The sequence below is a fragment of the Lottia gigantea genome (genome assembly GCF_000327385.1).
Source record: "Lottia gigantea unplaced genomic scaffold LOTGIsca_8, whole genome shotgun sequence".
Classification (NCBI taxonomy): Eukaryota; Metazoa; Mollusca; class Gastropoda; family Lottiidae; genus Lottia; species Lottia gigantea.
The window spans coordinates 83,160-96,880 of record NW_008710662.1 but is presented as its reverse complement, the minus strand read 5'-3'; the positions used below and the strand labels follow the sequence as shown (position 1 = coordinate 96,880).

Sequence of the window (13,721 nt, the reverse complement as noted above, 5' to 3'; positions counted from 1 at the left end):
TTAATAATCCTCTTTAATATTTGAATACAGACACGCTGGCAGCTAAGCGTTAAATTTAATACTTGTCACGAGGCAGGGTTTTACTTCAAGTTATATCATGGTAAATTATTGAATTTTAATCATCAGCAGAATTAAATGCAGATTCACATGCCAACTTTCTATTCAGATTTAAATATTCTGTTAGCTTCAAACGAAATGGAATTTTTTTCTATTAATTTTGACGTGGACTAAACCAAATCTTATTTCCCATTTTACTTTTTTAAAAAAGCAGCATGACAATTCTATTGCAATGATATTATTAAGGATGTTGATCTATTTGTTATTGCCAGTCAAATTTGACTGAATTTGAGGTTTTTTTGTAAATGACAGAATAGCAAATGATATTACTGTTTGCGTATGTAGCTTTAACAATGGAATTGCAGTGATATTCCATCAGGGTTGTTGATTTTTTTGCCAATCAAATATGACTTAATTCATTATGTCTTTTTTTTAAATGATACAGGTACATATATCTTTAAGAAAAAGTAGTTTTAACAATGCAATGATATTGTCAGGGATGCTGATTTATTTTCTATTCATGTCTGACAGGAGCAGAAATGTTTTGTAAAAATGACAGAGGTTTAATATAGTAGATGATATTATTTTTTGAAAATCAAGGTTGTTGATTTATTTACCAGTCATGTCTGACAGGAGCCGAAATGTTTTGTAAAAATGACAGAGGGTTATAATAGTAGATGATATATTTGAAGAATGAATTATGTAGGTGTAATAAATACCACTGTATGGACATATGTTATTCATTGATCTATTACCCAAGGGCTATTACTGATATCTTTGTGTAATATTATCAGCTCACTCAGTACACTCTTGATGTTCCACCATTTCCCTGATGGCATAGCCTGTGGTTCCAACAATAGTCTCAGTTAAAAGAAATAGAAAGGGTAATGGAGAGAGTGATATTTATTTTGGAAATGTTGTCCTATTCACTCTATTATTCTAGTAGTATTATTAACATTCTATAAAGTCCAGAGTTTGTCCTATTACAACCTCTCATATCTAATAATAGAACAACTAATATTTTTAAGCATTTATCTAATAATATGCTGCCATAAATGAAATTTTATAATTGGCAGAAGTTTCAATTATGCATGATATATGGATTATTAGAATCTTGATGCGTTGATGCAGAGAATTTAAATGCTGCTATCTTTTCATTTTCTGTTCCAAAGTGATGAATAAGTACAAAACATAAGCACAAGCAAACATACAGATCTGCATTGCATAGAAAATTGAGATTAATCTTAGTTCATGTAGAGCTCAGGGATATATGTTGGTTGTATTTTTTCTTTAGAAATTGATAGTATGGGACTTTAATTTTGTGTAAAAATCATTGGTATGAGATATATTTAGTAGAAATATTTCTGATTGTTATAAGTGTACAAATTGTAATCAAATCTGAATCTCAACTTGGCAGAATACCTACACTGTTTTAGATGAACTATGTACATGTATTATTATTATTATGGAATGTTTGTGGTAAGAATGCTGTGTATCTCTCTGTTAAAATGATTATCATGAATTGTAACTGATAATAACATGATAAGTTAGGCTATCAACCTAATGTCTTACTTTCTAACTAGTTTTTTAACAAGAATTATACACTGTAACTTACCTCCTGATGACATGTTGATATCTGAGGAGTAGAAAAACACCTGTATGTTGTTATACACCTTGCAGCTTTATATTACAACCTTTATATCTTGTCTTGTCTCAGTGAGTTGAATCTAATAACTGAGTCTAATAACAGTTAATATTGATTTAATAAAAATCACTTTGATATCTGAGTAGAAAAACACCTTTATAATGTTATGCACCTTACACAGCTTTATATTACAACCTTACAGTTATTTCCTTGTCTCAGTGAGTTGAATCCAATAACTGAATCCACAGTTCACAGTCGGTATTGATTTAAAAAAAATCACTTTGATATCTGAGGAGTAGAAAAACACAGCTTCATATTACAAGCATTAGTTATTGTCTCAGTGAGTTGAATCTTATAAGTGAGTCAAATAACAGTTAATATTTGATTTCTACTAATCACTTTGATTACTGAGAAGTATAGCAAAATACACGGTAGCTCACAACAACTTGCATCCAATAACTGAATCCACAGTCCGAGATAATATGGTTTTGTTATAAATCATGTGGATGTCTGAGGAATAGAAATACACCTGTATAACCTTATACACCTTGTACATTTATACTACAATCTTTAGGATTTAGTCCCTTCGTGTCTCAGTTGAATCCAATAACTGATTTCAGTCCACAGTTCACATTGTTTTAATACAAATTACTTTGATATCTGATTCTGATGTAATCACTATCAAATGTAAAAATTGATTTTAGAAGAATAAACGTAGAGATAGATTAGATAATGTTAAAACTATAGCTGCTATGAGATGTGTTTAAAATCATTTTCTAAACTAGCCTGGAGTATTTCTTCTATCTCATCTTTATATATTTCTCATTAATATCTATATGACAAAGTGACAGTTTAAATCTTGAAAATAAGTTGTAAATGTCGTAAAAACCAGTTTGGACTGTCACTGACGTTTACCTGTATACACCTAAATATCTAGTGTGATTAATAGCATGGTGGTAAGATGTGACAAGTGGAAAATTAATTTTTAATACAGGATTTTAATCTTCTGTACTTTCACAATTTTACATTTTAATTTTGTGACCTGAACAAATTATAACTTTGTGGCTCATGCACATTTAATATTATGAATTGTATATGATTAGTGAACAAAACATGCTAAATTAAGACATTGCCTTATAAAGCAATATTATTATTCTGCATTCACTTGTAAAAGTTGTATTAAAATACAACTCACTATCAGTTAACTTTGAATCTAAAGGATTATTGATAACTGAGTTGATTTCTATAATTAATCTTATTGAACAGTATTAAAATACAACTCACTATCAGTTAACTTTGAATCTAAAGGATTATTGATAACTGAGTTGATTTCTATAATCTATCTAACTGAACAGTATTAAAATACAACTCACTATCAGTTAACTTTGAATCTAAAGGATTATTGATAACTGAGTTGATTTCTATAATCAATCTTATTGAACAGTATTAAAATACAACTCACTATCGGTTAACTTTGAATTTGTAGGATTATTGATAACTGAGTTGATTTCTGAAATCAATCTTATTGAACATTATTTAAATACAACTCACTGTCAGTTAACTTAGAATTTGAAGGATTATTGATAACTGAGTTGATTTCTATAATCTATTAAACAGTATTAAAATACAACTCACTATAAGTTAACTTTGAATTTGAAGGATTATTGATAACTGAGTTGATTTCTATAATCTATCTAACTGAACAGTATTTAAATACAACTCACTATCGGTTAACTTTGAATTTGTAGGATTATTGATAACTGAGTTGATTTCTGAAATCAATCTTATTGAACATTATTTAAATACAACTCACTGTCAGTTAACTTAGAATTTGAAGGATTATTGATAACTGAGTTGATTTCTATAATCTATTAAACAGTATTAAAATACAACTCACTATAAGTTAACTTTGAATTTGAAGGATTATTGATAACTGAGTTGATTTCTATAATCTATCTATGAACAGTATTAAAATACAACTCACTATCAATTAACTTTGAATTTGAAGGATTATTGATAACTGAGTTGATTTCTATAATCAATCTTATTGAACAGTATTAAAATACAACTCACTATCGGTTAACTTTGAATTTGTAGGATTATTGATAACTGAGTTGATTTCTGAAATCAATCTTATTGAACATTATTTAAATACAACTCACTGTCAGTTAACTTAGAATTTGAAGGATTATTGATAACTGAGTTGATTTCTATAATCTATTAAACAGTATTAAAATACAACTCACTATAAGTTAACTTTGAATTTGAAGGATTATTGATAACTGAGTTGATTTCTATAATCTATCTAACTGAACAGTATTTAAATACAACTCACTATCGGTTAACTTTGAATTTGTAGGATTATTGATGACTGAGTTGATTTCTGAAATCAATCTTATTGAACATTATTTAAATACAACTCACTGTCAGTTAACTTAGAATTTGAAGGATTATTGATAACTGAGTTGATTTCTATAATCTATTAAACAGTATTAAAATACAACTCACTATAAGTTAACTTTGAATTTGAAGGATTATTGATAACTGAGTTGATTTCTATAATCTATCTAACTGAACAGTATTTAAATACAACTCACTATCAGTTAACTTTAAATTTGTAGGATTATTGATAACTGAGTTAATTTCTGAAATCAATCTTATTGAACAGTATTAAAATACCACTCACTATAAGTTAACTTTGAATTTGAAGGATTATTGATAACTGAGTTGATTTCTATAATCTATTAAACAGTATTTAAATACAACTCACTATCAGTTAACTTTAAATTTGTAGGATTATTGATAACTGAGTTGATTTCTATAATCTATTAAACAGTATTAAAATACAACTCACTATAAGTTAACTTTAAATTTGTAGGATTATTGATAACTGAGTTAATTTCTATATTCTATCTAATTGAATAGTATTTAAATACAACTCACCATCAGTTAACTTCTAAATAGAAGGATTACATATTCAATACTTTAAGTTATTTTATAGCAAATTATCTCAAATTCTCAAAGCTAACTATTCCTTTAAACACTTGTTGGGGCTGCTGTTGTTTAAACTTTAACGCTGCATACCAAGAATCAAGTTTCTTAAAAGTTTAAGAGATGATTTTAGTGAAATGAATTTTACAACTAATTGTTAATTTGGAAGGTGAAAACCTTTATGGGCATCTTTAAGCTCTGCATATTGGTTATTGTTAGTAGTAAAACATGAAATGTCTATAAACAAAAACAATGTAAAGAGACTGATGTTGATGGTCAAGTACAACATTCTTGTTTGATAGTTGTTTATTAGTATTATTGAGAGTTTGTGGTATTTACCTATTAACTAGTATATTTACAGTAGTCAGTATTTATTACAAGGTTTGGGTGGTTATATTTTAGTAGTATTGGTCTGTAATAACATGTTGGTGGTATGACAGGATTGTTATTATTTATGATGTTTGTTCACATTTATTGGTTTCTGACTCTTGGTTCATTTTACCACTTGACATATCTTCTAGTTTAACATGTTTCTAGTAAAATAATATCATGTTCAACAAAATTTTCACCTTTCAAACTATTGAAATGTAAAAGTCCTGTAGTAATGTAGTGGCAAGACAGCTTTGCACTCCAAGCATGACAGAGAGGATGAAAACATGTCTTAAGGAAAAAGGTGTTGGTCACTCTTTAAGCTTGGGTTTACCTTAAACCAGTTTATCAAATCCGATCTGAGAACTGTTCTAATTCTGGCCTAATCTTGAGCAGTGGTCCATTACATAAAATCTGTCTGTTTTCATAGAGGTAAAAAAAGTAATGGTGTGCATCTCTGATCTGATAAGTTTGCTTGAAATGTTTCTGCCATGGTCAATGTGCACAAGACACTTAAGTTTTGGCGTTGTCTGTACAACAATATTATTCATACAGTGATAAACATAAGGAGGTTATTATCATGATTTATACAATTAGCTTTTAATAGTGTTTATATATCAATTGTTTAGTATCTAGATACACAATTATTATTATCATTTAACCTTTTATTATTAGGTCAAGTGCCGACATCTAATCTCTAGCGGTTATTATGATATTTCCGTGACAGAATAAATTTCCTGTGATGAGACATGTAGAACAATAACTTGTCCAGAACTTACAGTATTCCAGGCAGTAGAAGACTGGAAATAGACTGAACAGATAGAATATGTCAATTCTTAAAGCACTTTCATGTTGAACATGTCATTTGCATCAGATTTACCCTTTAGTGTTGATAATGAAAAAAGTTTCATTAAAAAGGGCATTCATGCTGTCAGGTTATAGAACTAGACTTCTGATGACAAAATCACTTTTTAGAAAGAGAGTCTGGGACATTGTTCAACTACAATTCAATAAAAAGTTATTGTAATCAGTGAAGTCAAGATAGCTGAATCTGAACTTTTGTCATTTTGCAAAATTTCATGCCTAATGCACAACCACTTTTTAATTGAATATGTTTAATGTCATTTTTTTTTATGAGTTATTGGACAACTATTATTTTTTCTGCATCCAAATTCAAAAGCTGTAAAAACAACATATTAAAATAATTTTGTTTGTTTTGTATTAAGTCAATTTATTTTGAGAACCTCCAAATTAAAATATTGTCAAATTCAGTTAGAGTCAATAATTGGAAATGAATTGTGCCATAAACCTTTAATTTATCAGTCTAACAGAATTGACAAGAAAAATATAGAACAAGTTAAAAGCCATGACACACTTCATTATAAACAATTTAAAAATTCAAGCATTAAACATTAGTTTAATAAATTACAGATGGTTAGAACCTGCCATCAAGATTTCAATGAATATTTATTAAGATTAGGAAAATGATAATACAGTAGACAGAATGGCTAGTTCATCATGTTAAACAGTCTTGAAATGATGCCTGTAGTATTTACTGCCTACTCCCTGTGGCTTACACCAAGACCAGTGGGAATTAATAGTGCAGACATACTGTCTCTTCTTAACATCATATACTTAAGAAAATATTCCAAGGTTACTTCTGCTGCACTTGTAACCACATTATGATATAAATTCTTGGTTTATAGTATATTTGATTAGACTGTGGGAAATTTCCTGTACACCATATTATCTTGTAAATTATTATTAACATGTATAGAAATTCGGTCCCCAAATTTTTGAATACATATACTGTATTATAGCTGATTACATTATCACATCAACAATAGATTTTTTTACATTTTATTGTTTTGAAATGTTAACAATTGATTTACTTTATTCGCATTAATATTACATTAATAATTGATTTACACTCTATGAAATTATTACATCAACAATTGATTTATGATCTTAATTACATTACTGATTACTTTATTTCATTAACATACCTTTATCATTATTACATTTTATTTACATTCTGTTACATTATTGGTTACAGTATAACATTTGCAATTGATTTACATTATATTACATTATTATATCTACAATTAATTTTCATTCTATATATATATGTAACTATAAAAATTAAGTTTTTTAATTGATAAATTAAGATTTACATTTCATAATATTTAATCTTATCCATCCAAATACCTTAATGATGATAACAAAGTGTTATTATAAACAGTCTCGTAAGATCATGGATGTGAATTTCTGCACATTGAACAGATTGCCCTCTGGTCTTTACATTATTGAAATTCATTTCTTGCAGGAAGTTTGTAAGCAATTGTTTTGAGCCATTCTCAGCTGAAATCAGTAATCAAGGTGTTTATAAGAAGTTATGTCAGGAAACTCTACAATATAGTACAGATCTTAGAACTAAAGTAGATGAGTAAGTAACATCTAGTTTATAGTAAAATTAGTCTAGTTTGTCAATTTAGTTGGTTCATTTCTTAAAAAGAGATTTTGGAACCAATGTAGTGAAAGCCATGGTAGTTTGAAATGCATTAAAGTGTGCAAATATAGAACTTCTGTTTTCAAAATTTGTCAAACCCAGATGATGAACTATTTTGAAATGCCAATACTACGAAATTGTTTTTTATACACCAATAGATATTGAAATATTCAAATTCTAAGTCTTAATTCTGTACAATGAAGCCAATTGTTGGTTTAATTAGAGTATGATGATAATGAATAGAGAGAATATTATCTATTATTTTTATAGGAGAGAAAGAAAGTTACGAACAGGATTATATCCTGATTTTCAGAGAAGAATTAAATTACCAGAGGGAGATTTAAAGGTTTTTTATTTCTTTTGTTGGATAACATTTACCGTATATTTGTGTGTATAATGCACAATGTTTTTACCTTAAAAATAAATCCAGTCAATACTAAAGGGGCCCAGATTGTGTAGCCTAAATACACCACAAATTTATATTCATTTGAAAGCTTGAAAAAGCCAAATCCAAATATATAAGTGCTAGTAAAATATAACTGTTTTGCCAAATTATGACCAACTTAAAAAATCCTAAGATAATGGTGTTAAAAATGCCAAACTAGTTCTGTGTATGATTCTTTATGCCCCAGACCTAGTGATAACAGTTTATTTGTCAGCATATGAGATTGCAGATAGTTCTTCTTTAACAATTTAGTCTATTAACAATATGTATGATATATATTTTATAGTTAACAGTATTATATACAGCTAAATTATTAGAGAGTTTTTATCCTGAACATGTTATTAAACGTTTATTAACTACAGAAGAAGAATATTGGGAATCTCAACATTTAGAATTTCGTGACTGGAAAGGTAAACTTTTACTGTGTCTCCTTGCTCTTGAAACATGGGTTTATGTAGACATACTTTGTTTAAATTACATAGCAAAGTTTTTGCTCTGGTATGCAAATTGTTGAAAATAAGGAGGTTGAACTCTTATGAAAAAATTTAAAAAATGTGGGATCAATAACAAAAGTCTTAAGTGCAGGTCTGGATTGTACAATCATATCCATTCCATGGCAAAACACAACAATTTGTGATCAAAATGGATTCAAATTGTGATCAAAATGGATTCAGATTGTGATCAAAATGGATTCAAATTGTGATCAAAATGGATTCAAATTGTGATCAAAATGGATTCAGATTGTGATCAAAAGGATTAAAATTGTGATAAAAATGGATTAAAATTGTGATCAAAATGGATTCAAATTGTGATCAAAATGGGGAACCCAATTAGTGGTCACAACCCACTGTTGATGTTTTATAATATTTTTTAGTTTTTTTATTGCATTGCTCCATCTTCTAATTTTCAGGTCTGGCTTGTAAAAAATTAAGTGATATATTTACTAGATATTTTTTGATGCCATTAGAAGAAACTGATAATAGTTTTGAACTGAAGGTAAGGTTTCTATTTTTACCATATTCACATTGCAGACATGAATTTAAATACATCTACAACCTTCTAGTGTCTTGAGATGTTAAAATGAATCTGCCATCAAATCCTTCAGGCGGCAGACTGATATTCCTGTCACTAATTTTAGTTGGTTGAGAGCCGATCAATTCTCAAGTCAAAGGTTCATGCATTTCAGATGCCATTTATCATGTGTGTCATTTGCTATACATGGAAAGGCGCAAACATATACATACTTATAACATGTATCTCTTATATAATCCAAATCAATTTAATTGTACAGAAACAAGTTTATAATCATAATAAACAATTTTGGGGAATTTTAAATTCTGTGTATTTGTAATTGTATAGGCGACAAAGATTCTTTTTGCAACCAGGTTACACTGGGTCTTATTCAAAACATGATCAGTCCACTTTATTTTGGTGTAAATAAGTAGAAACTCAAACCAAACAAGTCAGATTTCTTCTGTCTATTACTACTTACACTACCTAGAAATAAAGTGAACTGGTCGTGTTAATCTTTTGAATTAAAAGATAAATTTGCCTGACTATATATTTGAAAATTCAAAGTGCTCATTTAAAATTTCCCAAAATATATGTTTGCTCAACTATATTTGAGAATTTGATATAATGATAAAAGTGTTATTCTAAAATAACTATATTTTTTTTTGTTAATTTTGTAGGTAGAACATTTAAATTTATCACGATATGTTGATATGTTAGCTAAATCTGAATATCACGATGATTTATATGTTGTATCACATCAACAATCACCACCAGGTACATCATATTTTACTCATGATTTATCTTTATTTTAACACTTCTTGTCATGTTCCTGAAATGTTTAATGTAAAGAGAAGAATTTACAAGTAGGTGTAGTATACAGGGATGTTGTTTCCTGGATTTTTGTTGTTACAGGTTAGAACTCACATGTCATAAAAAATGTCTGACTGACAAGAACATTATCTGGTAAAAAGAAAACAAAACAAATCAAAAGCCCTTCTCTACAAGATATGAAATTTTCAAAAAATATTTTTCAGCTATTTTTGAGAATTGAGGACACCTGTTGCCATTCTGCACCTGAGTTTTGAAGGTCAACACAGCTGACTAGTGATATCACTGCTTGAGGATAAGATGCCTTGAGATCTTGATGATTAACTTGCCGAATTAGAACACATGTTGAAAATACAGTTGCCATGTGACCTTTGGTTGTGTTTTTGATTCTGAAAACTGGATAATCTTTTTGTCTGGTTTTATGTACAATGCCTGATTTAGATGTTTAATTTGATGTTTGTTTTCCTTTACAGCAAGTATAAATGTAAAGGCACCATATTTAGACTGTGGTTATTTTAATCCAACCCAAAGATTAATACATACAACTAGATTTGGTTCTCCTAGGTATAAATAACTTATATATTTTTCACTATTTTGAGCAAAACTAAAGTGATTATAGCTGAGAAAAGAGCTGAAACCTTTCAACCCTTGCAGCCACATAATAACCCAATATATACCCAAGCGAGCAGAAAACTTGCCGTTAAGATGTGACGTCACACGTTAATGGTATATGCTTCAAGTTATATTACTTAGAGTTCAGAATATATGACATTTCATTTACACTCAGTGTTTCAAGGGTGAAAGATTCAATCGGATAGCTAAATACCTAGTTTGTTGCATGTTTCATGCTAGGTTTGAAGTCCCCTCTTCAATTGTAGAGTCATTGTTTTCAAGAGTCCATCTCTTGTCATCTCTGATGCCTTAAACTTAAGTTATTGTTGTTATTTGGCAAATTGAAAGACATTGTTCTCTTTTGAATTTGTTATCTCAAAATGGTGCTAAATGAATTCAATCATCTTATCCATATCAACTAGTTTTACCATAAGCACACAGTTTTTCAGTAGACACATAATATTTCCATCTTTTATAACATGTTAAATATATAATTACAGAGAAAAGAGATTACCATGGAAGAGAAGATATGAAGGAAATGTATTTGATAAATTAGAAATTCCATTACCTATTCCCCATCCTGTAAATATAGCTATAGCAATTTATAATAGGTCTGTATTTTTATTTCATTAGCATATTTTATGCATGCTTTTATTGAGCTCATGGCAAGGTTTGTTCCTTACTGAGGCTGAAATGATAACTTTTTCTTGGTTTCACTAATTAGATGCAGTGGGCCAATTTTGAAAATGGTTCTCAAATGGAAAACAACCAAGATCTGGTCTTGGGTTGCTACAGGCTGTAAATCCTTGATGTTTTGTAAATCAACCGAGAAGGAACCCAGGCAACGTTTTCGAACTGCATAGCAATGTCTGTCTTCATTAGCCCAAACAGGATCAGAAAAATTGGATGTAAAGCTCCATTCTTCTATTTTTATTATAGAGAAAATGATCAAGATGAAATAGATATAGATGATCTCTATACAGCTAGAATATTACGTGCTACAAAAGATGTCCCTTATATAGACCTAGCTGAACATTCTAGTTTCGATTATAATGAAATAGAACCAACTAGTACCCCAGATAATGCTACCACTGAATCAGTGACAGTGGTCTCCCATTTAGCTCAACAAGAACGCTCATTCTCTGAGGAGTTGATATCTCAAGATAGACCTGTTACTTGTACGCCTGTATCTGAGGGCAGTGTTGTAACGCCTAGCTCTGTAGAAATTGATGCCGAGCTTGATGCAGAGCTAGGTGATGATGTCATATACCAAGAAGAAGAACAAAATAACAGTTGTATGATATATATTGATGATGATGATGATGATAGACTTAATACACCAGAATCTGATGAAATGCTTTAAATCCCCTCTCTAGGTGCTCATTATTTGTATGCATTCTTGTCTTAGATATTTATTGCTGCCTTGTATTGTATGTTTAACTGTTATAAAACAGTATTCTGAAATCCTATATCACCGCAAGATATGCCATGCTGTTTTGTAACATTGTCACTAGTAAACCATAATTCATCAAAAATATTTCCATAAGTAGTGCCAATTTCCTTAAGCAGTCTTATATCTTTCTGAAGTAAAACAAATATTCATCCAAATCATACAAGCATAATATTGGTATTTGTAAGTCCTTTGTTAGCTATAAATGGGTAAGGATAGTCACAATGCCCTTGCCTACAGGCTTGATTGATGATCAGTTAATTTAGTTACTTAGTCACCAAGATAAATGTAGAATATATTATATCACTGTATTATACTCAATGGTTGTGAAACTTGTATATGCTATAGTCAAATATATATTATATTTTATTCTATATATTACTCCATTGCACACTGCAGTTAAGATGTCAACTTGTCTCAAACATACAAGTGAGCCATTACTGTTAGTATTATTTTGCCAGATATTTTAATGTATGATATAAGTTAACAGTATTGATTATGACAGATATTACGTAGGTGGAATTGAAAGAGATTCATAAGCACATTTAAAACTATTAGCTACATTCAGATTTCCCATTCAAATTGAATAATACTGATAGTCATGCCATAAAATGGTTACGTTTTTCTAGAAAAACAGGAATCTTAGTCATTGAAAGGAAAATTTGAATGATGCAAATCAGTAACCTCTTTCGAAACTCTTTAATGTAGAAAAGAGTCGGTTTTGATCAAATATATTGCACTATGCAAATTATTGAGAGGTTTCCATAGAAACAGTATTGAATATCATTAGCTATTCTAGTCGCATAATTTATTTTACCTAAGATTGTTTTCTTTTGTTTTGAGAGCCACATTAAAGCGGGTATCTCAAATGTGCAATTTTGGGTTCACCACTTGTTGATATTTGTTTTCAGTTGTTTATATTCTTGTATATTTATTGTTTTCTAGAATGTTGATATTTTTAAACCTATTATGTTCATCTGAGATTTAAAAACAGATCTAGATATTTTCTTTTAGTATTTGTGTTAGGGATGATTCTACTTGCTATCCATGCTCTGATGAATTTCTTGTTCACCAGGTGTTCTAGGTCACTTAAAAATACCACCTGTGTTCAACTAAAGTTTAATCATTTGAAATTGACTGAACATGATTGAAGGAAGAATTTCCTCGGATTATGGATGGGAAGTGTAATAACCTGCAGTGAAAATAGAAAGAAAAAAACTAGATGTGCATTTTGATTAGATTTATCTTGTTTAATGTCATATTTTCTAAATTGAAACTTTTTCTGTCTCATAACATTTGCTTAATGTAGAGGCAAAATGGAAGAGATAAATTTCACTAATGAAAACCTTGAAATTGATCATGCTTTATTCCTTGACTTGGTGTCTACTACTTAATGAGCATAGATTGTTAAACGTTACAGAGGGAGGTTTGGAATCCGCTTGACCAAATGTACCTTAGTCTCAGAAACAGGAATTTTTTAACCTTCAAATCCATGTGTGTCCAGAATTATCTGCGTTTGAATATTAAAATGACGACTAATCTTTTCTTGAGACTGCCATTATCGAGAAATATATAGAAATAGAAAGTGAAATTACTTGTTTGAGGTATTTTCGAAGGAATTATGCGATTTTCGTACATTTCTAGTACTTCTGAAGACTATTTACATATATTCAAGACCCAAATCAATCCCCGAAAATGGCAAGACTCTTCCTCTAAAATTTTAGAAAATTTAATTCATATTGTTCAAAATGCCTGGGATGTACCGAATATTGTTAATATATGTTAATTTTGGCATCAGTTT

The 13,721-nt window shown here is 29.4% G+C and overlaps 1 protein-coding gene across 1 annotated transcript in view; it reads left to right on the top strand.

Annotated features, from left to right (window-relative positions):
- The window catches only part of LOTGIDRAFT_108137 (hypothetical protein), a gene marked incomplete at both ends in the record, with an annotated part of 58,260 nt that extends 47,157 nt beyond the window's left edge, over positions 1 to 11,103 (top strand). Inside the window, 8 exons of the mRNA XM_009066802.1 lie at positions 7,389 to 7,508; positions 7,842 to 7,917; positions 8,303 to 8,426; positions 8,927 to 9,012; positions 9,708 to 9,804; positions 10,332 to 10,412; positions 10,478 to 10,565; positions 10,971 to 11,103. Of these exons, the coding sequence (XP_009065050.1) occupies positions 7,389 to 7,508; positions 7,842 to 7,917; positions 8,303 to 8,426; positions 8,927 to 9,012; positions 9,708 to 9,804; positions 10,332 to 10,412; positions 10,478 to 10,565; positions 10,971 to 11,103 (805 nt within the window). The remainder of the gene's footprint in view (positions 1 to 7,388; positions 7,509 to 7,841; positions 7,918 to 8,302; positions 8,427 to 8,926; positions 9,013 to 9,707; positions 9,805 to 10,331; positions 10,413 to 10,477; positions 10,566 to 10,970) is intronic.
- Between the last annotated feature and the right edge of the window lie 2,618 nt (positions 11,104 to 13,721).